At 43.4% G+C, this 25,626-nt stretch overlaps 1 protein-coding gene across 1 annotated transcript; it reads left to right on the top strand.

Annotated features, from left to right (window-relative positions):
• The first annotated feature begins 611 nt into the window (after window positions 1-611).
• On the top strand, window positions 612-24,532 carry slc41a1 (solute carrier family 41 member 1). The gene is made up of 11 exons (XM_073468133.1): window positions 612-766; window positions 3,293-4,430; window positions 10,969-11,076; window positions 16,169-16,240; window positions 17,572-17,716; window positions 18,987-19,133; window positions 20,675-20,822; window positions 21,146-21,225; window positions 21,758-21,892; window positions 22,092-22,240; window positions 23,746-24,532. Exons 2-11 carry the CDS (start codon window positions 3,945-3,947, stop codon window positions 23,929-23,931), a joined length of 1,656 nt encoding a protein of 551 aa, XP_073324234.1. The 5' UTR covers window positions 612-766; window positions 3,293-3,944; the 3' UTR covers window positions 23,932-24,532.
• The last annotated feature ends 1,094 nt before the right edge of the window (window positions 24,533-25,626 follow it).

Genomic DNA, 25,626 nt, shown 5'->3' with positions numbered 1-25,626 from the left:
TGATTATTTATTCTTTTTATTTTATTTTTTTATTCAGAATCCATGTCTCTCTCTTGTGTTTTCAGGTCATTTCAAAACTTTTCCTTATGTCAGACTCCCGTTCATCCATTTTCAGTGTCTGTGGATCAGTCACTAAACCCCCCACAGCTCAGTTACACTGTACTGATATGCGTGTGTACCCATTCATTCGGGGAGCCTGGTCTATTGTTAAATTAAAACTTGTATCTCAGCCCCCTGGTAGTAAATTAGTAGGCTTGTGGAGGAGACTGGCACCAATCGGGCACGAATTTCCACACACGGTGGTGGAGGGAGGGGACGAGCCTGTGCTCTCTGGAGGGGAGGGGAGGGGAAGGGGGGGGGGGGGGGGGGGGGGGGTCTGTATCGTTAGCTCTGAGTGTGGAGGGAGGGCCCGCCTTGTGGCTTCCTGGCCCCCTGCACCGGACGGGTGTATTATAGATGCGCATCCAAGCAGCCGGGCGGCGGGGGCCACTGGACGGGTGCAATGTGACGGGGCAGGGAGAGACTGGGACACAGCCTTAACCGCGCGGGAGGGAGGGTTTAACCATTAACCACCATTAACCATTAAGGCAGCTGTGCAGAGCCGGTACCATACATAAGGCGTGCGCACCGGCGTCCACGCCTCAGCCTGAGCGCGTTACCAAGAGGTGGAGGATTCATCCGGCCGGCAAGCCGCACCGATCCTTGTGCTGTTACTGCTCATCACCCGGCTCTGTCCGCTTCTCCTCTCCGGACCGCTCTCTGAAAGGTAACCACCGCCGTGGAGCTTTGTATCTGACTACCTGCTGGACACTTTAGCCTCTATTTCATAAAACAGAACGAGCGACCGGCTGAGAGTCACGCAGCGCCTTTATCTAACGGAATGTGCCACTTTGGCGACTCGAGCTGCAAACCCCCCCAGCTTGTACCCTAGGTGTACATGCACGGTGATGATAGAGAATGGGGAAAATTGATGCGCCTTTGCATTCATGTTCATGAGTTAAATACTCGTGGTGATAGTGGCAGTGACATGGGGCTCCAGCCCGGTGTTGGAACAGAGAGCCCTCTGCCCTTGTTTAAGTGAGCAGCAGAATAGAAAAGGAGGGCTAGTCTATTCAGTCCTGACCAGGGGAGCACTAATTTACGCCTTTGCCATGTTGGGTTCGGGTGGTATTGGTCCTGACTACTAAACAGAGGATTGTTTCAGCGGGGAAAGCCAAAGTCTGTGTGCGGATGTCGCAACATGCAGGCGGAGGAAAGCTGCGTCAAGTCCGCAACAATCAGACTGGAAGCAAACAGACTGGCCTTCAAAATAAAAGTGTTTATTTATTTGGTTATGTGGGCTACAGTGTAAGTTTTGGCCAAATGTTGTGTCATGTTGTCTGTGTCGGCTGTGTGTTGTCGGGTTGGATACATGGGGAACCTCTCATACTGTGGATACATTGATCTTTAATTTGATCTTGTAACTGTGCTCACCATGTAGACCACACCGGAGATCATCAAGGCTTATTACAATCTCTAAAAAAGGCCTTCATTCACTTATTTTGTCTGTGGTCGCTGCCTTCATCTCCAAGCTGTGGAAGATTCATGGGTTTAGTGGTGATGTGCCGTGTTTTTCTTTTCTGTAGCTTATGAATGAAAACAAGGGAAGACACGTGCTGGACTCCCCGCTGGCTCTCTCTGGGCCGTTAAAATAATATTTTCCCACATGTGTTTCCATAACAAGGTGAAACATTTTCCTTCGTTTGACACTTCTGCTGCTTTGTGGTTAAAAATGGCTCTCTAAATGTAATGAGGTTTCTATTGTTGGGCCTTTTTATTAGGCTACTAAAATTAGTAAAGAAATGTACATAATTTGCATAATGTAAGAATCAGCCACCTGTCAGATTCTTACATTAAACCATTAATCCCTAACTGCTCATCCTGTGAAGGGTTGCAGGGCGACTCAAAAGCGAATGGTTTGCAGCATTTCACCAGAGTAGCCGCTAACTGCTGCTAGCCGCTGTTAGCAAGTTAGCTCAGTTAGCCATGCAGTTAGCGTTCGGACCAGGACGGGTACGGGGTAAGCCGGTCAGCGTCCCAAACTTCAGTAGACAGCTCTGCAACACAACACACACACACATCGCAACATCAGAGACTGAAACTTCCTCACATTCTGTTGATACTAGTTAGCTTTAAAATGCTTTGAACTAAAATTCTGACATGTTGCCTCTTTGGATGAACCTTTTTATGCTTCCTGTTGTGTTCTACCCAAGGCAAGGCAAGTTTATTTGTACAGCACACTTCAGATACAAGGCAACTCAAAGTGCTTTATGGGGGCATAAAAATGACATTGAAACCCTTTAAAAAATGCATTTAAAATACATTAAAAACAAGTAGGACAACATCAAGAAACAAAACATTAAAACAAGAAACAGGAAAGTAGGGTAAAATAGAGGAGGTTTAAAAGAGACGAGACTAAAGAATAGAAGTCACAGTGCGGTTCAAAGCCTTGGAATCGTTTCAGTGAAAGTCTGTGGCTAACAGAAAGGTTTAACTCAGTAAAATGTCTGCTGTTCTCCTGGTCGGGTGTGGGGGCGTTTACTTTGAAAGGTGTGACAGGAAACGCTGTCTCTGCCTTGAGGTGGAGCTGACGCTGGGTGACACTGGGTTCCAGAGGATGTACGCAGCACCTCTGGTAATACTAGAATATTTTTAGCCTCCGGGAGGAAATTTGGCGCTGGATGAAACTGTTTACTTACTACTTACTACTTACTACTTACTTACTTACTGTTACTTCTGCCATAGTGTCAGTGCAGGGGGAGTGAGGTGTGTTTGCTGGACTGAGATATGGACTAGTAATGGTCCTTTACATGGGACAGCATTATACTCAAACTCAAGTTAGAAGTTGACTAGTTTTTATCCTCCATTGAATATTTATTTTCAATATTCTGTAATTAATGTATTGTATTGTAGCCTGTTAATAAGGTGTGATTGTGGTGACAGTTCTATAGTCATCTACGGTTGGTGTTGTAATAAGAACAATGAAACTGGCTCATATCTTCAATACCTCATAAAAAAGTATTTTCCCAGAAATGAAAGTCTGAACACAGCTGTACTTGTCAGCTCTTACATGTTGCCCTCAGCTAAGCATTCAGAGCTGAATGGAAAGATATTAATTTTGTTGTTAGATAGATGATATGGAAACAGCCTCGGTCTACCAGCTTCTCATATTTGGAAATAAACCTAGCATGGGGCGGGAGAATGTTTACATTTCTGACTGAATATACAATCAATTAATCTGTTCTTTTCCCAGGTGACTGTCCGCTCTGCTTGGAGCTACTTTTCTGCAGCCGGTAATTCAATCCTCACACTGCAGACCTTTAAATATCTCCTGCCGGCAGCCACGTGGTGTAAGGTGAGACATTCTCCACCCGGTACACCGACCAGTTTCACATGATCAGTGGACTGAGAGCAAGACCAGTCTGTGCTGCAATCTGCCCACTTCAGACCTCTGATTCTTCTGTAGCTTACACTGAACTTTAAGGGACAGTTTTACAAGTGACTGCAGGGGGTTTCTGTGGTGAGTCCCCAAGCCTCTTGTTTTCCCTTCTCTACTGTTTTGCACTAGTATGCTTTCTTCTTTTTTTTGCCTGCCCACCCTGAGCACCTTGCAGTGAATGGAGAACATACTGGTTCTGCTCCCGAAGCACCGACAGGAACACGGGCTCTGCAGACGCACGGCTGCATGTGCCTTGCTGCAGGTTTTCTCCTACAGAGCAGTTTTCTCCTGGTCTTTAATAGCGACCCCCACTCCCTGTAAGCCTCTTTAATGGGATAAATCAATCGGACTGATCAGGTTTAAAGCCAGATCAGGTGGCTAATTCCATTCTGAGTTCCCCAAAACTGTTAGGCCAAGGCAACCTGATCTTTTCTTGTCAAGCCCACTGTCTTCCAAAGGCTTCCGCATGGTACTTTGGTCGAAAGAACAAGACAAACTCCCCGACATCGACATGTCCTCCGGGGCCATTGAGATGAAGAAGGAGGGAGGTCCCCCGACCCCGGCCTTCCTCAACTCCAACTGCTCCGTCCCCCCGGTGATCCTCACCAAGGGGCCCGAGGAGGTGCCTCCAGGGACCGGGGGCGAGCTCGAGCTCACAGAGGTCACATCCTTCACGGAGAGGCCCGGTGAGACCGGTGAGGATGAGGAGAGGTCGGAAATTGTGGTGGCGTTGGACTGCCGGGCCAATGCCAAAGGTCAGCGAGAGGAGGACGCTCTCCTGGAGAACGCGAGCCAGAGCAACGAGAGTGACGACACCAGCACCAACCAGAGCCCAGAACCACCAGCGCCCCTCAAGGAGACCTCCTTCTCCATTGGCCTGCAGGTGGTCTTCCCCTTCCTGCTGGCCGGGTTCGGGACAGTGGCAGCGGGAATGGTGCTAGACATTGTCCAGGTCAGTGATCCCCACATGTTCTACACTGTACACGTACACACTACATTTATTTATTAAAAATGTTAGGGATGCTTGATATGGATTTTTTTCAACATTGTAATTAGAAACTCATTAAGTGTGTTTTAATATATCACTCACAACAAGTTCTTTGGAACACCTAATGGAAAGTAGGGCTGCATCTCACCATTATTTCATTTGTCTGTTGATCTTATTATTTGTAGTATGGTCCATAAAATGTCAGAAAATGTGGAGAAATGTTGATCAATGGTTCCCAAAACCAAAGAAGATGTCTTCAAATGTCCTGTTTTCTCCAGGACCCAAAGATACTCAGTTTACTGTAATAGATCAGTATATATCAGAACAGTATAGTTAACAGCTAATCCCTTGACGTAGCTCTAATGGAAGGGTTGGGGTTAAGTGTGGAACAAAACAAATTTACTTTAATCTTTATTTTTGGAAAACAAAATGACTCATTCAGACTCTTTTTCTTACAATCCAGTTACCTGTGGATCAGGATCTCCGTCTTATTCAAACATCCAGTAAAGTTCATTCAGTTGTGTTTCTGAGCAGAGCCGGTGCTCAGGGCAGAACATGTGCTCAGAGTCACACTACGGGGTGGGTTTGCCCCCGGATCATTAGAATAAACTGGTTTAGCGAGCCCTGTTTGCCTTGGCATGTGTCCGTCATTGTGCGGCTGGCCTATGTGATGCCTTTGAGGATGGGTGGATGGGACAGTTGTGACACTCCATGGGGGTATTTACATAACCTTGTACTCCTCTAAGGCCTGCCTGTCTGTCCCCAGGGCTGGTACATACTGGTAGGCTTCTAATGACCTGTCACACAGCCTTCTATTTGAAATCGGACACACTTGACAGTAGAGACCAAGAATAGAAGGTGTTTATTGTTGTACAGTGTGTATCCACAGAGCCTCTGCCTCCAAAGATATAACTCAATTTGTAATTCCTCTCCTTCCCTCTTCTTCTTTTCCTGTTGGCCTGCTGAACTTGCTGTCTCACTCTCTCTGAGTATATCAAAGTGTGCATGTGCAGTGTAGAAATGCAGGCCAAAGTCATGCTGACAGGTCACATATTTCTTTAAAGTCAGCTTGTGATGCAGATAAAGCTGGAGGCGTCAGGCTGCCAGGAGACCAGTCCGGGCACACTGTGTACACGCATACTGATGCAAACATGGTGGACCCCAGGAAGCCAGCGCAGAGAGGAGGGGAAGGGGGAACAGTGTGCTTTCTTTGAGCACCTGAAATGGCAGCACGCTTTAGTCGGGCCGGAGTCAGAATCAAAACACAATGCGGTGTCAAAGCCTTCATTACCGTGCGGTTAGGTATCCTCACTAAACCAGGAATGCAGAAGTCTGAGGTCGAAAAGTTTTCATGCTGCCTCAACTTAGGCACCATGCTGCTGCAGTCTCTCCAGTTTCCAAAACACTCTGAGCACCATTCCTTCAGAGGTGAGGCTGAGAGAGAGGACACATAGAAGGTACAGGGCCCTGTCTTTCCCCTTATAGTCAGCCATGCTTGCTCACCTGCAGGCAAACCTCGCAGGTGAGGCTTGACGCTCAGTCTTAACTGTCCGTTCCACTGAGTTTGTCTGAGCACCTAGCAGGTTGTCTGGCTGCCTAATTCCCACTCCATGACACCGTGAAATGATAACTCAGCTAATCCCTCCTGTCCTTGCAGGAAGGTAATTGTCTAACTCTCTCTCGGCCTCTCCCTCTTGCTCTCTCTGGTTTGGTCGGACTGAAAGAGTTCTCTGCTAAAAGTAAGCTTGACAATTGTAAAGTGGTGCAGCCTGGACCGAGGTTAGAAGTTGCGGCTTGACTTGGCTTTATGCTCCACTCTCTATAAGACTTCTTTGAAATCTGACCTCCTTTAAGGTTGGTCACTTTGAGTATGTAATGCACACCCACAGAAAGCTTATGGCCTCATTCCCACTCGAGGTTGGCCCAGAAAGGACTGTCCAGGCTGGTATAGAGGAGTGAGACGTCTGCATAGTTTTCCTGAGTGACTTGGCAGCAGAATGACCCAAAACCGTCACTCTCTCACAGCCGGGGCCAGAAAATCAGGACTCAGGAAATCAGGAGGGTGACAAGCTCGCTCGGACTAAAGGTTACACATGCTTTATAAAGGTCATGTAGTGCTAGTTTTCCTGAGAATGCCAGTGTCAAAGGCCAAATGGGTGATTTGCTGTCATAAGACAGTTTCATAATCTAAACTCTTTCCTTCCTCTGCGCGGTCAAATTACAAACCAAGAATAAAAAGAAAACTTGTTTGTTCACTAAATTGCCATTATGATCTATGTTTATGTCTGCCACTGTCTAGCTGTCTGTCCTGCGCTGTGGTGTCCGTAGACTTATACAACAAAATAAAGCAAAGAAGTGGGACACAGCTTGAGCCTCAAAAACAGTCTAAAAATACAGGCATCAGTAAACAGGAAATCGTAGTCAACACAATGGTTTAACACCAGCCAGGCTCTCGCTGCCCACCAGACACCATTTTGGTCCGACCACATCCACTTGCCTTGGTTTTCACACAGGAGCCACTGGGAAACCAGAGCGTGGGCTTATTCCTTCAGACTGAATCGTCATTCCAACTAGTGGCTCCCAGCTCTGGCTCTGTTTGCTGGACAGAGTTGATGCTTGTCATTAGTATTCTGTTCCCTCCAGGTTTTGCTTGAATAATGCCGGCAAAAAATGACCAAAGTGCCAAACCAAGCATGTTTTTAAAAACTTTAAATGCTGTTGACTATTTCTTATCGCACTGATTGACTGCTTGTTTTAGACCTTCTATTTATATTGGTCAGTGCTCTCAGACAGCCAAAGACATTATGTCCTGAGAATTATTAACAACGTATCAGCTCACAGCTATTAACACCTGACAGTGTCCCAGACAGTTACTTTATCAGGATCTAAGTGATAGAGATTGAAAGGATTAGTAGGTGAGAATGCCTTTGTGTTGCCACAAACCCTGGCTAATCTTTCACTTTGTCCAGGATCCTCAGGAATCCTGGTCCCAGGCTGCTTATTTGCACTCCCTTTGGTCAGATAGTGCAGGCTTTATCCACCTTAGTCTGGTCTTTGGACGACCCATCTCAGACAACTTCAGGACTTAAAGCCGGATCATTCTTTTTTGAACGTGTGTGGTAGCTCCGTAGCTTCTTATGACAACTTTGAGCCTGAAAACTCTTTTGCATTTGTGATACTAGAAAAATTTCATCTTTCATTTCCCTCTTACTCTCCCGACCATAAAATAACCCAACTGAAAGTCAGTGAATCTGGTTATTTAATGTCAATACAGGGCTCCACGCTAACATTGTACACTGGTTGCACTGGTGCGCCTCACTTTTTCATTGAGGTGCACCATTACATAATTCAGATGCACCCAATAATACATTTTAATTTCATTTCTTAACACAATATGTAAATGATTGTAATAGGAATAAATGTGCAGATAAATGTTTTTCTTCATTTAAATCACAACACACGCAAAAAAAATTGCAATAACCTCACTTGTTTTAAAAATAAAGTTACAAAGTGCTGATGTTTAAAGTGACAAGCTCATTATGTAAATGATTGCGAACAGGGATATAGGTCCAAAAATTATTTTTTATAATATTTTTGGCGTATCCAGTATCGATAATCAGCCGATAAAAATGTTAGATAGATTTGATAGATTTTTGGCCGCATGTGTGACCAAATCAGTTGCCCCTGCAGCCCTGCAATAAGGCCTCGAGGTATAGCTCATGTTCATCTTTTAAGTTGACTCCAATATGCCCAACATGTTATCATCCATGTCATGTGTTTGCACATGTGATGGAAACTATACCCTCCATGAAACAGACCCCACCTGATGTAGTTTTCGTGATGCGGCCGGAGTTGTGTTGACATTGCATTCCATCAGGTTCAGCGTCCCCACTTAGTACAGCAAGTACAGTGATCACAAATAAAATGGGGCCATGTTACTCAACTGGGCAACCCGACCCATGTGGGGCTTGCATGCATACCAGAGCTCCTATAGGTCTGTATACAGAGGTACTGGGGTTGTCCAGTAGAGTTCCTAGAACCGAGGAGGTGGCCATGAGGAGGGAGGGCTTGTTTGGCTCCGAGCCAGTGTTCCATGGAGACAACAACATATATCACCACAGGGGAGGCAAAGAGGGAGATAGGGGAGTGAGACAGAAGTAGAGAAGGAGAGGGAGAAAGCTTGAAAACATGCAGCAGTGAAAGAAGAGAGGAGTGCTCACAGAGGTGCTCACAAGGCTGCTGGGTTGGCAGAAGGCAGTGAGCCAAGCTAAGGGGCTGGCTGTTGGAAAGGAGCTCGGCTTGGCTCGATGACAGCGAGGGGATAGACAGGGAGTTTAACCCACACTGCGGTTTTAGTGCCACACCTACTGATACAAAGTGTACCGAAGATGACAACACATATCAGCTCCTTACATCTGGATGCACAGTGGGAGCAGCATACTGAAACAGAAACGTTTATTGCGTAGTGTGAGAAATGTGGGCCAACACTGTTTGTACATAGCTTCAACGTCAGCTACTCCTCTATTTTCCTCCACTTGTCTATTTTCTACTCTCCTCTTTTCTTTTCTGTCTCAGCCTCAGTGAATATTGATCCAGCTCTGGGCAGACTGGACTGTAAGTGCTGAGGGGCCTTTGGGGCCAGCTCTGAAGATAAGCACTTTTACTGGAGATAGATTGATGGCCTCAGCCTCAGCAATAGCTTTGAATCTGGCCACAGCAAACCACAAACCTGCTATCACTGCATGAACTGTAATGGAGGCACAGCAGAGAGAGGCACTTCACCACAGTGACAAGCCCAGGGACTCACAGGGAACCCACCTCTCAAGGGCTGGCTGGCAGCCAGGGAGGAGGTTATCGTGGGTCAGCTCTAATGACTCCGACTATAAATTTCATTACAGGCCATCCACCAGGATGTGGATGCACAGCTGAGCAGACACGTTGTTTTGCACGTGCTAAGCCAGCACACCACCTGCTCAAGTTGTCCTTTAGATTTAGCCGGCCTAGCTCCTGGCTGACTTTGTTTCACACTATGTCTTTGGGTCTGTGGGTAATGCTTACTGCGAAATGTAGCTTTTATATGCTAATGTAGGAGCTGTGTAGCAAGGCCATGCAGGGCGATGATTGTTGTTGAATCACTCTTTATGTTTTAAATGACTTGCTAATAAAGTATCTAATGATGGGTGGTGGTATAATACCGGGTTCTCTGCCGTCATGGTACCATATTGCCACTTTGTCTCACTTCATTCATTCAGCCTGACATTTTGTTACTGTATGTTAGCCAATTTCAGTTTTGGAGAGGGGGTCATTTTCAGTCTACACGGTAGCGGTTTCTGTAAATCACCTCCATACTGCATACTCCAGCCTTGTTCACTGGAAGGCCGGTCGAGCTAAGCCTGTTGACCATGATGACCCCCACCATCATCCGAGGTTACGGTGCTGGCAGACTCAATTTAGCTAATAGGGCCACTTAGCTCCACAGCTAACTGAGCTACTTGCTATTGGTAGCTAGCTGCTACAGCCAAAGTCCTGTATAGTGAGCAGCAGTTAGTTGTTGCGCTGCCCCGTATAGTTTTGGAGCCACCTTTGAATTCTGGTCACACCTTTAAGTTGACTTAAATCAATCGATCGACCGATCTTTATTTGTATAGCGCCAATTCACAACAAATACTGTCTCATGACACTTTCCAATTGGAGCAGATCTCGACCATACTCTTTCCCAAGTTGGTAAGTACTTGGCGACAGTAGCGAGAAAAAAATACCTACCAACTAAATGTGCAGTTCGGCCTGTCTCATCCAAGCTTTATTCCATTTTTCTTCTGATGTCATGGAAGGAAGATGATGTTCCCATTCTTTTGTTTGTCTCTGATTGGTTGGGAGAAACAGCCGGACAATATCTTGTACAGCAGACCTTTGAATCACTGAGCAAATCAAATGTGTAGGCACCTGTCTGGACACTCTACACAACTCTAAAATGCCATCCTGTATAAATTTAAGTTTTAATTGTGAAGATAGATTTTCACATCATAAGTATGAGTATTTTCTTAAATAATAACATTATGTGTGGGTGCCTGCCCCAATTGCTAATTTGTAATGTAGTTTTGTAATGATATTAAGATATGAGGCAGCCCGGTCTTCTTGTGTTTAAGCTGCAGTAAAGGTGAAAGAGGAATCACAAGGGAAAGGGGAAAGTGGAAGCCAAAAGAGGACGATGATAAATCATTTCAGCATGAAGTCCCAGTGACCTTGTTCCTGTAAAGGAGAGCAGAGAGCTGATATGATACAGAGTGTCAGGGGTCTGTACAGACAGAATATCTGGTCCTACGGGTCTGGTTTCACCAATAAATCAATTTTAAAGAACAAGGTCACAGAGACATTCTGCTCCCAAACAAGAATAAATTATATCTATAGGTGACACTGTGCCATGTCTCTGTAAGTGTGTGTCCCGGCAGTGTGTTCATTATGTTAATGTTGTGTTACTGATATTACGTGGTGGTCGTTGCAGCACTGGACGGTGTTCACGGAGGTGTCAGAGGTGTTCATCCTGGTTCCAGCACTGTTGGGGCTTAAAGGCAACCTGGAGATGACGCTGGCCTCTCGACTTTCCACAGCGGTAAGAAATTTGTGTGTTTGTGTGAGAATGTGAGTCTGAGTGTTGATCCTGAAGTACCATAGGTTGTATGCTATTCCATTATTCTATAAAACAATCACCTTATCAATAAAGCAGCCACCTCTAGGGATGTGTGGGGCTCTTTGTCTTTGTACAACAAAGCCTGGAGAAGTGATTTAGCAAAGTTGATGATGGTTATGAAAAGTGTTTCTCCCTCACAACTTCCCAATCTATCTCATTGCCTGGCAACCCCTGTCAAACCCATTAAAACTGATTGTTCTTGGAGTCAGAGGTCAAATTGCTAAATGTGACCTGAGTATCAGACAAACTGATAGTAACATTCCTGTCCCACTGACCCTGCCCAGTCTGTTTACCTGAGCACAGGTTGGTTTGCTGTTTATAGCTGAATGTAAAGGATATGTCCAAAACTTTTTGTTTATAAAACTTTTTAAACATCCAGAGTGTAAAAATGTATGTTGCATATAGTCATTTAAACTTGTGACTACAGGAATTAGCATGTTATTTCCTTCAAGCCAAAGACCATGGTGGTGTACCAAGAGTATATATAGACAACTGACATACAATAAGAGTGCTTCTGTGTGAGTTCCTGCTACAGTACGTTTCTCCAGGACCACATTTTGCCACGATGACACACACAGACTCACAAGTTGAAAACATTACATTGCTAACAGGGTCACAGCTAGTAAAAAGTGTCGATTATGGTGCATCATTTTAGCTAGCTATCCTGCTGTCTATCAAAATCCACATTTTAGACAGTTCAATTTTATTGTTTGATAACCAGAGGTTAGCAGAACACCCCTGAGTTATGAAGGCAAAGACTTAGCCCAGTATTGCTCTTAAGCACACCAATCCTCACATTCTTTCCACTACAATGTGGGAATCGTGACGAAGCTGATTAGCATAGCTAGCAGCGACCCACCCAGCATGGAGAGCTCAACTCGGTCAAGCTGTAAAAATAATCTTTTCTAACAAGACAGAATTAGAACTAGTCTGACAGTTTTCAAGCGAGCACATATTGTACATTCGTGTAATACCAAATTTGTCGCAAATTTTCTGTCATAAGCTAATCTGTTTGGCTACAAGCTACGACAAATTGGTCAATAGAAGATACTGCAAAAACTCAAAAATTCAACAAGAGAATTTAATTGTGTTTGCAGTACAGAACATGCATATCAGCCATGACACAACTCAGCCTGCCAGTATTATGTTCCTTTAAGGTGCACCTGATAGACATACATGAAGCTCAAATGTATAATTCTAACTTGTTTTTCACAATTGTCTCCAAATCCTGGCTGTAGATGAAGCAGAACAGGTAGTGACAGTAGTTCCTGAAAAGTTGAATATTTAAGGAGACTGGAATATTGATTCTTTGTTAGTGTTTGATTAACTTTCCATGTAGTTTCAATATTCAATCAGAGTGCAGATGTGATGGTGAATCAGTGTCAGAGTGGAAAGTCGATTCAACAATGTTTCAATGGTTGTTTATATGTGGCTACAATATTACATCTAATATTGTGTGGCTCTTTTCAAAGTAATGACGATATCTCTTCTGTAACATACAACACATGCTACACAAATTATATCAGACTGTTTGAAATAACTTGTGTTTGAAGGAAATTAGATTTTGAGGCTTATTAGCAGATAGAACGACTTTTCTCTCATTCTCTTATATTAATTTATTTTACATCGGTCCCATTTTTCAATCTGCGTAGTTTTCAGTTAGATATGAAAGGATTCTTACATTCATCATGACAAAGTAGGCCAGAGTCTGGTGCCTGTCCTGAGACATTACTGTTAGCTCTCTGCTGGCTGGCCCCAGCGGGGACCACGTTTCTTTCCACGCCGCCGCTAATTATGAGCAGATTAAGACCACTGTAAATTTCCTAATGCGCTTATTACTGAAAAAAATAATGTAATCCCTCCTACTGGCTGGCTGTTGGAGTTTTCAAATTCACATGACCATGTTTCCTTTTTGATTTTTTCCATTTTGTCTTTTTAACCTCTCTGTCTTAAAGTATTACGCTGAAATGAGACTTTGCTTTCTACTTTCTCACCATAACTCATCTGGCTAAGCGGCTGTTTTATCACTTCTGTCTCATCTCTTCTCGTGTTATTGAGCCTAATTGATTGTACGTATTTGGATCATGATATTTTGTGGATTACTGGGACTTGGCAGCACCTGGGTTGCAACTTTTTCCGAATTGCAACAAAATCACACTTTAATCAGAGATTACAACCACTCCAAAAGCCGACTTCGTCCTCATTTTATGTGTATTAGATGTTTCAACACTCCGTTCACGCATGATCGTGTTCCAAGCTTGTAAACACCAGATTTTCTCCACAGTTAACGAGTCGAAAATGAACGGGATCGTTATTGAACTGGTGCTTTTGAAATGGAGAGTTTTTCGGCTTCTCGTGGATGTTATGTCACCCATGAATCTCTTTCACAGAATTCATTGCGCTCCATCTCTGATGATCCAAACCCCAGTAATCCAGCCACCCACACACAAACACACCCAAAGCTGAAGACTTGGCAGCATCGTCACACATCATCACATAACAGCAGGCGATGCTTCTGCGAATTTCTGAGCTTCATCTGTGTACTGAATCGCTTTGCATACTGATGTTCTAAAAGAACGTCTTGCTATGAGTCTCGAAAGCTTTTCAACTCTAACTGCATACAATTATATAAAACTAAGGCTTCTTATCTGAGAGGTTGTGCAGATAAAAGTTCTGTCTGAAAGAAACAATATAGGTTTTGTTGCATGTGCAGTTGTCAGTGATTCCCACAGTGCTCTGCTCAGATGTTTGGCTCTCTCTTCTCTTTCCACCTTAAACCGTCTTAGCAGTATTTGTGGCAGTCTGCTGCCTCTGAGCGACAGCATCACTGTCATCCACACACAGGTTCACATGGAACAGATGGGCAGGGAGTGTGTTTTGCGTGGCTGTAATCTGTCTGATACACAAGTTATAATGACGCACGGTCCTACACGCATAATCGTCATGTCAGTCAGGCTTGCGAGTTTGTGCTGTCACGCTGCCAGACATATTCAGCAAGTGGGAACGGTGCGAGATCGTGAGAAACCTGAGAGGGAGAGAAAAGCCTCAAACACACACACACACACACACACACACACACACACACACACGGAGAAACACTGATATGAACCCTGAGCCAGTGGGACCATCTCACTATGGCTCTTCATTATTTATCAGTTCAGTAACCTCATTTTTATATTGGTTTATCATTATTTATAATAGTGATGATGGAGTTAATTCTCGATCTGTTTCAGCAATTTAAAAAAGCTCCTGTTTCAGCCTGAATTGTGCTTTTTCACCAATCAATCGCTTTTATGTTTTGTCCTGTCTTAGTGTCAGTGATCCTTTTTATGTTTTTTGTGTTTTTTTTTATTATTTGCATTTGTAATTTTGGATTATAAAGAACAAAAAATGAATAACTAATGTGAAAAAATGAAATGAAAGATTCACTAAAACGTTATAATCAGGAGCCGTACCATGTCGCAGACGCAGGGCAACAGAAGCACTTGTTTAGAGATGTGTTTCTGGCTTCACTTCAGTATTCTCTTTCCTTACTCACTTCCTTGGTCTGTGTTCTGTATCTGCTGGATGTCTGATGTTCTTCCCCAGCTAATTGCTCACTTCTTCTGTCTGTCTGGTGCTGTGCAGAGTACTTTTAAAAAAAAAATTTAAACAGCTGGGGTTGTAGTGTCTTCACAGCTGTATAAAAACAGGCTAAGCTGATGGGTGTTAATGTGCATTGATTTTGCTGTTATAAGTGTTTCCATAAAGCAACACTATGTACCTTTTTTTCCCTTAAAATAACAGCTTCAAGATCGTTCTGATGGTTCAGTGTGTTGTAATAGACTATCATTGTTTCTGAACTATGTAACTTTCTACAATGTTCTACCAATTTCTACATAATGTTGCTTTAAGCAAAGCCATGTGGGTTTGTGGCACAGAACCGTCATGGATGGTTAGGAACCAAAAAAAATACTTGGCAGGTGATTGGACAAACCATCTGTCCATCACCGTCTATCGCGGGCTAACTTCAACCAGTCAGATTAAATGTAGGAGAGCGCCACCAGCAGCAGAACCAGTTGGTAAATCAAACTCTTACCAAAGCCAGTAGAGAGAAGAGCGAAACATGTTTTCCTTTGAGAAAAGCCTTCGGTGCCGTTCACTGCTCTTCTTTCTATGACATATACTCTGCAGTTCTGATATAACTGAAGTTCTAGCAGCAGCTACGCTAACCTCTTGAGGAGCCACCATTGTTGTTTTTAAAGACCAGTCACTGTCTCTCGCTGGTCGTGGAGCAGTTTTGTGGTAAGGATTTAGATTATTGGGCTAAACAAGCTAACCAGCTTGTTTACAAAGTGTCTGACCCCCGGTCTTAAATTGGTGAGTACAGTGTTTCATAACTGATAAAAATGAATCGAAGAAAATAAGACCGACATTTTAATGAACTGGAATAATGCATGAAACTTTAAAGCCAATGTGTTAATACATATTTACACATTTAAACTTACACACCTCGCCTCTGTCTCGTTGGTATCACTCCTCACGCTGCTTTATGAAAGTGCTTCATGAGGCGGATTCTCTCACACCCAGACTTGTATGTGTTTTGATGTGTCCAGATGTTTCCCTTCCCTCTGCATTATGTAAATGTTGGAAGAGAAAGAGGAAGAGGAGACGCTCTGTTTGTGTCCTCTCACTGTGGATGGGCATCAGGATCATTGCTCTGGGCACACAGTAGCACACTGTAGCCACAGCCACTTGACACTTGAGACCATCAGTGCGTGTGTGTGTGTGTGTGTGTATGTGTGTGTGTGTGTGTGTGTGTGAACGAGGGGAGATGAGATAAGTGGAGTCGGCCGCAGGGTGGGGGAGATCGGATCAGAGTGTCTTTGTCCAGAGAACTGACATCTGATTGTTCTGATGGGACCAAGAGGCAACAGCATGTACACGCTCTGTACACTGTCTCACAGACACACACACACACACACACATACAGATGATAATGTGTTGACCTTGTGTGCTCTTGTCTGTCTTTCAGGCTAATATTGGTCATATGGACACAGCCAAGGACATGTGGAAGATGATCATGGGGAACTTGGCCCTCATCCAGGTAAATGAAACACTGTAGAGGAGGATGATGAAGTGGGCTCCAGCATCATGGAGCATCAATGACCGCACCTACATCCACTTAACAAACCAGGTTACAGGGAGAAATTAGGTTAAGGCAAGAAAACAGGTAATGAGTTTATGTGCCGTGCAGATCGCTCTAAAACTCAGTTTACATACAGGTAGTCAGTAATCAGATTTCTTTCCAACACAGTAGTTATGCTTTTTAATTTTTATTTGGACTGACGCCACAGAGAGAACAGACTTCTTTTGCTTTTATTTCCAGTTCAAAGTGTGATTGGCATTGTTATTATTTTAGATAATGAAGATGCACAGCTACTAGTTACCATGTTTCCTTTCATGTGACTCTGCTTTGAAAACCTGATTCGACGTGACCAAATAAACCGTTTTGTTCAGCAGAAAGTGAAACCTGATTTCTCCAGAACCCTAAACTGATAAAGAAACGGCCATTTCCGATTTGCATGACATTCCAGGAATCAAATTACTCTCAGACCTTGGACCAGTCTGTGTGCTGTGTGTACAGTACACGATTACAGCACACACAAATAACACATGCTTACTGTGACAGACATCCCATACTGACACACACAGATATTGTATGTGCTTAAGTAACAAAAGTCAAAGTAAAATTATACATTTATTTACATGTATGTACAGTTGATCCGATATTCAGATGTCACCAGCGTTTTATTAATCTGCAAAGTAACTAAATAAATGTAGTGAGTACAAAGTACAGTGTTTCCCTCCAAAATGCAGTGGAGTGGAAGTATAAAGTGACAGAAAATGGAACTCAACTAAAGAGAAAGTACCTCAAAATTAGAGTTGAGTACTTGTAACTAAATGTCCTTAGTTACACACCACTGTTACACACAATTTGAATGGAAGCACATCATGAAAGCCTCTACACACATGCTACACCAGCACAGTGTGTTTCCACTAATGGTGAGGGTGATATAGGTGTGAGTTTGTGTCAAAACAAGGATATATACAAACAGAATGAGAGGATTCCCCCTCCCTCCTTGTCAAACTATACATGTATTGATATATATTTATATATTAGATCTTCTATTTTAAACATTCAACCAATATTTTATTCCCCAAACTGAACTCTTCTGGTCGGTGAGCCAGTCACCTCTCCTGATGGTCTGCTATTTGAAGACTCGTGGTTATGTAATATTTGAGTCCATAGTTCCTGGAACACTTTTACACCGGTGCTGTACGTCTGGATTTACATGTAGACTGCAATCGATAGCCACGTGAACCAATGTGTGTGTGTGTGTGTGTGTGTGTGTGTGTGTGTGTGTGTGTGTTCAGGTCCAGGCCACAGTGGTAGGGTTCCTGGCCTCCATAGCTGCTGTGATCTTCGGCTGGATCCCAGAGGGACACTTCAGACTGGGCCATGCGGTGCTGCTGTGCGCCTCCAGTGTGGCGACTGCCTTCATCGCCTCTCTGCTGCTAGGTACGACCAGCACACAGGATGTGAGGCATATTCACAGTGTAAACAGCCACTCATCATGTCTGGGTTACATTCGACTCTCTGTGCCAGTGTTAAAGGTCTGTTCTCAGCTACTGTTTCAACTGAATGCCACCTAAGCTAGCTGAGGAACCTGACTGCACTCATGAATGTTTAGTTACACAGCTAGTTAGGTTAGAGTAGTGGCATTCAACTAGCCAAGTTACACAGACGGAAGGACTTGATGGCATAGCTGCATTACTGTTAAGTAGAGTTAAATAGATACGTTATAGCCACAACCACACGTTATCTGTGTATATCCTGTCATTAGTTTCAGTGTTCCTTTTGAATGTAACAGTTTTAACAAGAGTGTATGGCTATGCTAGCTGCGCTGTCAGGCTATACACCCAGTGGAGCCTCGAGCTAAATGCTAATGTCAGCAGGCTAACATGTTCATAGTGACAAAGCTAACATGCTGATGTTGATAGGTAATGTTTATCATTGTCCACCATCATAGTTTAGCATGTTAGCATTCTGACATTCGCTAATTAGCGCAAAACACAAAGTACAGCTGTGGCTGATGGGAATGTCATTAGTTTTGCACTTATTTGATCCAACAACTTAAAAATTGTCCCTGACGATATTGTTAGACATTGTAATCATGGTATCCTCAAAGTTGTTGTTGATCCTGACACGTAAATGTCCTTAAACCAAATTTCTATAGGAATCTCCCCAACTAAAAACACAAAGGTGAACCTCATTGTGGGTCGAGAAAAACTCCAGGGATCACCAAAACATGAGGATTCATGAATGTCTGTACCAAATATACTGGCATGCCAATCCATTCAGTAGCTATCCAGTTGAGATATTTCAGTATTACATTACCACATGCTAAAGCCATGCTAGCAAGGTTAAAGATTGATCCTACAAATTTTCAGGTGAAAATCAGATGAGAAAAATACCATTTACAGTCCAAACATAATGTAGCTTCAGCATTTATTGTGTGTAATGTCTTCTGTTAACTCCATTCCAAACCAATCTATTCATTTTAAAATATCATAAAAAAGGTCTTCTCACTGTTTTCAACCCAGCCCTTAGGTTGGTTTTCGCCAGCTGCACCCTGAAAGTCAACATCTTGGACTCTGTGTTTTTGCTCCTCTCGTTTAAAGTTAACAGCCAATGGGAGCCCTGATGACAGATGGTTACACTGATTACTCATATTAGATAGTGCGACATGTCTGCCACGTCGTGACATCTCTGACATAAACCCCCCCAGGCCTCGTCATGATCGGCGTAATCATCGCATCCAGGAAAGTCGGCATCAACCCTGACAACGTGGCCACGCCCATCGCTGCTAGCCTGGGAGACCTGATCACCCTGTCCCTGCTGGCAGGCATCTCGACAGGACTGTACAAAGAACTAGGTAATAAACACACACACACACACACACACACATGGGTCACAGATACATTTAATATTTAATGTAATTGTCAGTTAATGATGCTTCTTAGTGCTCACGTCTGTGTTTGACATCCGGCTAGCTTCACATATCATTCAGCTGTACAGCGCTCACTTGTTTGCTAATTGCAAATACAATTTTATTAATTTAATTGTTCCTTCGTAGCTGGAAAGAAAAGAAGAATGTAACACATTCTCTAATGATGAGAAGATTGTTTCTGCAGAACCAATCTTGATGGCAAAAAAACCACAGTTGCTGCACACGAGATACAACTTCAAAGCTTCTAATTAAAGAAAAGACTGCAGTGTGTAGAAATGTGTTGACTCCGGCTGTGCACGGTAAATAAGGATGAAAGCCGCCCACACTCAACCTCACTGTGTTTTAGGGCAAGAAACTCTGCAGCTGTTTGGCTCTATTGTTAGCTCTGTGATGGTGTCTGCACCACGGACAAACCCCTCGTCCCCACAGACACACAGACAGACAGACAGACAGACAGACAGTGACACACACAGGAGCAATGAACCCATCCTGACCGCAGTGTGAAGTAATCCCGTAACTCCTCCTTCGTCTGACAGTCTTTACAGTCTAACTCACTTTAAACACCAACGTCAGCCACTATTTTGAGCTTATTTGGGTTGTTTTGGCTCAGTCACACAAAAACACAGTCTGGGTCCTGTGTACATAAGTGGTCCGTCTACTTAAATGTTGTGATTGTGGTTGTTGTGTCCAGTAGTGCCGATTTAGCCATAACACTGCCTCCTAGAGCCGACAACAGGAACTACTGTCAGCCCAGATCTACAGTAGTCCTCACAAGCTCTGTTTTAGTTAAATGTCAAACTCACTTTTTGTTTTATTATCGTCCAGCTTGAATAAGTTGTACATGGTGCTTATAGATTTAACTTGAAGCAGTCTTACAAAAACTATGATTTTTTTCTTGTTTCTTTGAAGTGATTTGCATTTTCATGAGGTCCAAGGTGCTTTAAATGACAACAACAACAATTATTTCTAATCAACGTTTAGTAGAATCATGCTTGTTCGGCACACAAATGAGACTATTGCTTTTAACCTTTAACCACATTGAATCAGCTCTGTTGTTTTTTAACAATACTCAAATGTCATACATTACACTAAGTTGAATATATAACACTTTGTCTTACACCCCCCTGAACCACAGAGATCCCAGCCTACACATGTTGTTCTCCAGATGTAAGAGAACATGTTTGTTTGGTACAGATGTCTCATCATTATGATTTGAATATTTTCTCTTTGTGAAATTGAACATTGTAATGAAAAAATGGTCTCTCCTACTAATGATGAATTAGCAATCTTAATATCAAAATCAAATCCAGATAATAAAATATAAATATAGCTGATTCTACACATAGTTTAGTATTATTAACATAGAATTTAAGAAAAAAATAGTCACTGAGGTCTCAGCTAAAGAAATGATCCACAGATTTGGTGGTGCCTGATGTGTGACTCCTCCTTCTCTTCCTCACACACAGAGTTCAATGACTATGCCAATCCGCTGGTGTGTGCGGTGTTTGTGGCGATGTGCCCCCTGTGGGTGCTGATAGCCAGAAGGATCCCCTCCACCAGAGAACTCCTCTACTCCGGCTGGGAGCCGGTCATCATCGCCATGGCCATCAGCAGGTAGAGCACACAGGGATCAAGTTGCGTTATTTAACAACAGAATACTCATAATGTAGCTATGGTTTAAGGTTTTCACAACGTATTCCACTGCTCCTCATTCATGCAGTCTCCTGTTCTGAAACATCACAGTTAAAATAATAACTTTTCATTGGAACGCTGTATTGTTATCCCTCACTTTATTAGGAAATTCAGCACGTTTTGGGGTCCGTGGGCCACTTATCACCACCTACAGATGTCTCAGATTCTTCATCGTGTGATGGACACTGTGTGGCCATGCAGTGAAAAACAATGTTTTTATTGAATCCCTCCGGTCTGTCTTTCAGCGTTGGTGGTTTGATCCTGGACAAGACTGTGACCAACCCAAACTTTGCTGGCATGGCCGTCTTCACCCCAGTCATCAACGGTGAGGAGTCATAAAAACCTAAGAGCAAAAAACTTTACTGGCTTCTTTGGGGAAAGTGTGTGGCCACAGCAGCAGAGAATGAGATAGAGAAAGACAAAGACAAGTGGGTGGAGAAGATAACAGCAGCCAATAACTGAATAAGTCAAATAACGAGCAAACGGTGATAAAGATAGAGGGTGACATGAATGCTTCAGCCCCGGAGGTGGAGAACAAATATAGAAAAACCTGTTCGAGCATTAAAATGTGTATTTAAAGGCGTTGATGTCGCCACCTCCGGCTGCTTTAATAACAGACCAATGTGCAAATATGACGAGCCTTTAAAACTGACAGATGGAGGCAGCATATTGCTCGTACTGGGTGATAAACCTTCTGTCTCCATGATACCAGAACATATTAATCTTTTATTTCATATGGAAAATATTCACCTTAATATTGAGCTGTGTTTCGTTTCCACCCTGTGTGTGTGTGTGTGTGTGTGTGTGTTTGTGTGTGTGTGTGTGTGTGTTTGTGTGTGTGTGTGTGTGTGTATCAGGAGTCGGAGGTAACCTGGTCGCAGTTCAGGCCAGTCGAATCTCCACCTATCTGCACATGAACGGTTTACCCATGGGGGATCCCAACCCCACCCCCAGGAAGTGCCCCACACCCTGCACCTCCTTCTTCGGCTCCTGTAAGTTGACGGGCGTTAGTGGAACGTTCCACGTTTTTATCTCATGAAAACAGATTTTTCCATGACGGCTTGTCATTGGGTTTGGTGGAGGTCCGCCCGTGTCCTACATTTTAGTTCCAACATCCGTCCCAAAAGAGCACCTTAGTTTTTTTATATATAAATTTGACAGGTTTAAAAGTAGTTCCTCTCTCTCTTCCAGCTGTGAACTCTCGTTCGGCCCGTGTGCTCTTCCTCTTGGTTGCCCCGGGTCACCTTGTCTTCCTCTACACCATCAACTCCCTGAGGGCGGGACATACCACCCTAACACCCATCTTTATTACCTTCTACCTGGCTGCTGCACTACTACAGGTACACACACACACACACACACACACACACACACACACACACACACTCAACTGCACATTAAAAAAACACTCTCTTTGCTGAGGAGCATGAAATATCTGTAAAAATATAACCAGATGCATTGTGTGTATGTGTGTGTATGTGTGCAGTGTGAAAATGTATAACTGCATTTGTGTGATCTTACAGAAGTGCACTGAATTCACCAGGTAGAGAATCACTGGAGACCTTATCTCATAATTAAGACTTACTTTATTATATAATTACATAACAGAAGATTACATGTCCATAATTATGGGTGAAAATGTTTTAATTACAAAGCAGGGTTTCATAATTACACAGTGTATTCTGTGCTGCAGCAGATCCTGTGACCTGATTAGGAATTTCAGCTGTAATGCAGTGAAAACATTTTTATCATTTATCTTCATTGCATTCTGTATTTTGATAGCTGTATCTCATGGTATGTTATTTAGACGGGGTTAGAAATGTCAATAACGTAAATGCATTTCAGATGCATCACTTTGTATCCGTGTAGCATCTCGTACTGGTATGGCTGCTCCACAGTGTCGACTGCTCGGGCCGATTATGTCACTAGTAGCCACGAAGCTAGTAAAAAAAATTTCAGTCAGCACCTCCCGGGTGAAACACAATGAGACCATGAATGAGAGTGTAGTGGAACAGATGGCTGTAGCTACATTTCAAGTGCATGTGGGAACCTTGAGTCAATCAGTTTTCCACAAGTTCCCGCAAATGTTTCACAATAAAAGCCTTGTTAAGTATTAATAAGTTCCTGTCCACTTAAACACTTGAGGGCTTTTAATTTTAAACAGACACAGGAAGTGTTGAGTTTGTATTAACTGCAGTAAGTTTTACAGGGCAAAGGAGATCAAAACAAGGCTTTGTACTAAAGTATTGTAGCAGGTGACATCGACAGCATAACGTGCAACACCTCGTCACTGAGAGTTCTTGCTCGTGGGCGCCGGTCAAAGTTGTACAGCAGCACTGTGTGCAAACTCTCAACTCTAGCAAAACTGAGGGAGCTAATCAGCTATGCTGGGGCCACATGCTGCTCGCTCCACCTACACCTGCCCTGTCGGTTCAGTCGGTTCATGTACATCAAACCAGTTTAAAAAAGAACCGTCAAAACCAGAAACCTAAACAACCCCAGTAGCCTCTGGCTTGTATTAGTGGAAAAGTGACATTCATTGCTGTTACATTTTCTTCTCCCTGAATTGACTCTAAAAGGTGACTTCAGTGCTTCCTACTGTGCCATGTAGGACTGCTAACAAGCTCCACGAACCAAAAATCATTCTTCCAGTATGACAAGTTTATGTGGAAATATAGCCGCATTTATGAACCCAAGGAAGAACTGCATTCACATATTTACAACATGTGACAGGTTATCCTGTTACTGACCTGTCGACACGGTCAATCAGATTTCCTGCTGTTGCATTTTTGAGAGGAGCAAAGTAGAAAAAAATAATCATCGCCTCTGCTTTGTCTTCCTCCAGGTAATAATCCTTCTCTACCTGGCAGACTGGATGGTCCACTGGATGTGGGGCCGAGGCATGGATCCCGACAACTTCTCCATCCCCTACCTGACAGCTCTGGGTGACCTGCTGGGGACCGGCTTCCTCGCCCTCTGCTTCCACATGCGTTGGTTCATCGGAGACAGAGACACAAGCAAGGGCAACTGAATGCATACACGGACCCACACAGCAAAAAAAAAACAGTCACATACTGTACGCTTGCACGCATGGACAGTGACGAACATCACCCGTATGCCTGAACTACATCTGGAAGTGGACGTCGTCTACGATAAAAGGGCTAATCTCCTGTAGGGCTTGGATTGAAGGTATAGTGCACTTGCAGGGCAGTTTGATCTTCGGGATATCAGGACACAGACGCACCCCAGCAGCAGCCCAGAATCTGGACAGTATCAGTGTTTCACCTTAGAAACAATGGAAACAAACATATCTCCACCTCAGCCATCAAACAAACTCCTGATGGATCTCCACACTACTGCTCTATTTCACCTAACAACTGAGTCCTACTACTTTTGCTTTTATTAGACTATCGACAATGATTGTTATTGTTGATAAATAATGCATTTGATATGAATCGATATCTCTTCTATGTGCAGGGCCAGTTCTCATTATTTTCAATGGGGACGCTAGCCCTCCTGTTTTTAAAGATCAAGTTCTAACACTTGAAACCAACAAAAGACAGCAAAAAATATATACAAACAAGCCTAGAATGCTTAATCACCAAGTGCTATGTCATAAACAGAATGAATATTGTATGAAATGCAAATCTAATGTGTCTATTCTCTGATTTAGTAGAGCGCACAGGGCTAGGTCTTCTATGTTCTTCTTTGGCCTTGTGACAGTAGGGAACAGGGTTAGAGATTTTTACCACAGGGGACTGGACCACAAACATAACAAGATAAATCCCTTTTGGTGTCGCTCCCATCAGCGTAATTTGAGTCAGAACAGGAGCAGGATTGTAATTCCTGCACTCACTGCCCTTCAATTCTGGGCTCAAGAATTAGCGATATAAAGATCTGAATTCAGATCACAGTCCAACAAACACTTCCCTCAGTCACAGCCAGAATTGATTTACCTTTAACTCTGAGAATCATCTAATTAATGCCTATTGTGTGTTCATTCACACAGCAGCCTGTGTTTAATTCCTCAGAGGTTACACTAATTCCTTTTTGGGGCCAAATCTACTAAAAACTGCCATTATGCAACGTCCTGAATAAGAATCTTTTTTGTTTGAGCAAACGCACAGAAACAGTGGGAAACAGTATGTGGACAACGGCAGCATAAAAAAAAACACACCTCACTGTTTGTTGCAGCTCACGATGGGTTTTTTGGGTTTCTTTTTCTTTTTTTTTTTTTTCTTTTCGTGGATGCCAAGAGGTCAGAGAGGTCTTAATGTGCAGCGAGCTGTTCCAGTGAGAATAGCACCAGTCCCCCTGTCTGAAACCATCTGCCAACTCTCTACTGGAGCAGGCTAGTTGTTGTTGTTACCCAAGTCAGGCTTACAGTAAGTGACAAGAGGCTCATCATGCTGCAGCGCACTGGAAACAGCCTGCAGAGCTCGTCCAACTGAATGACATTGGTGCAGAGTGTGAAAGTGTGTGAAGGTGCTTTTGCCAGGATGTGCTTACAGATGACAGGTACTGATTGCTGATTGTCTGTGTGGATATTTGATATCTATAGATCTTTTATTGACAGCGTTGATTCCCGCAAAGTGTTTAGACTTTGGACTGCTGGAGCTCTGAACCACTGAAAGGCCGACCAATTAAGTTTTAGGTCAACAGTTAGATCACAATGGCTGCAGGAAGCTGTGGCAAACCTTTTTAATTTTTTTGTTAGTTATCATTC

The sequence above is a fragment of the Pagrus major genome, chromosome 6, assembly GCF_040436345.1.
Source record: "Pagrus major chromosome 6, Pma_NU_1.0".
Taxonomy (NCBI): Eukaryota; Metazoa; Chordata; class Actinopteri; order Spariformes; family Sparidae; genus Pagrus; species Pagrus major.
Note: the sequence above shows the minus strand (reverse complement) of the source record. Positions and strands in the feature narration are given on the sequence as shown.

Bases quoted from the DNA above. Each gene is read 5' to 3' on its own strand.
- slc41a1 (XM_073468133.1), top strand. From the start codon at position 3,945: ATGGTACTTTGGTCGAAAGAACAAGACAAACTCCCCGACATCGACATG. The intron at 4,431-10,968 runs GTCAGTGATCCC...TGGTCGTTGCAG, and splicing joins TGGTGCTAGACATTGTCCAG to CACTGGACGGTGTTCACGGA. The intron at 20,823-21,145 runs GTAGAGCACACA...TCTGTCTTTCAG, and splicing joins ATCGCCATGGCCATCAGCAG to CGTTGGTGGTTTGATCCTGG.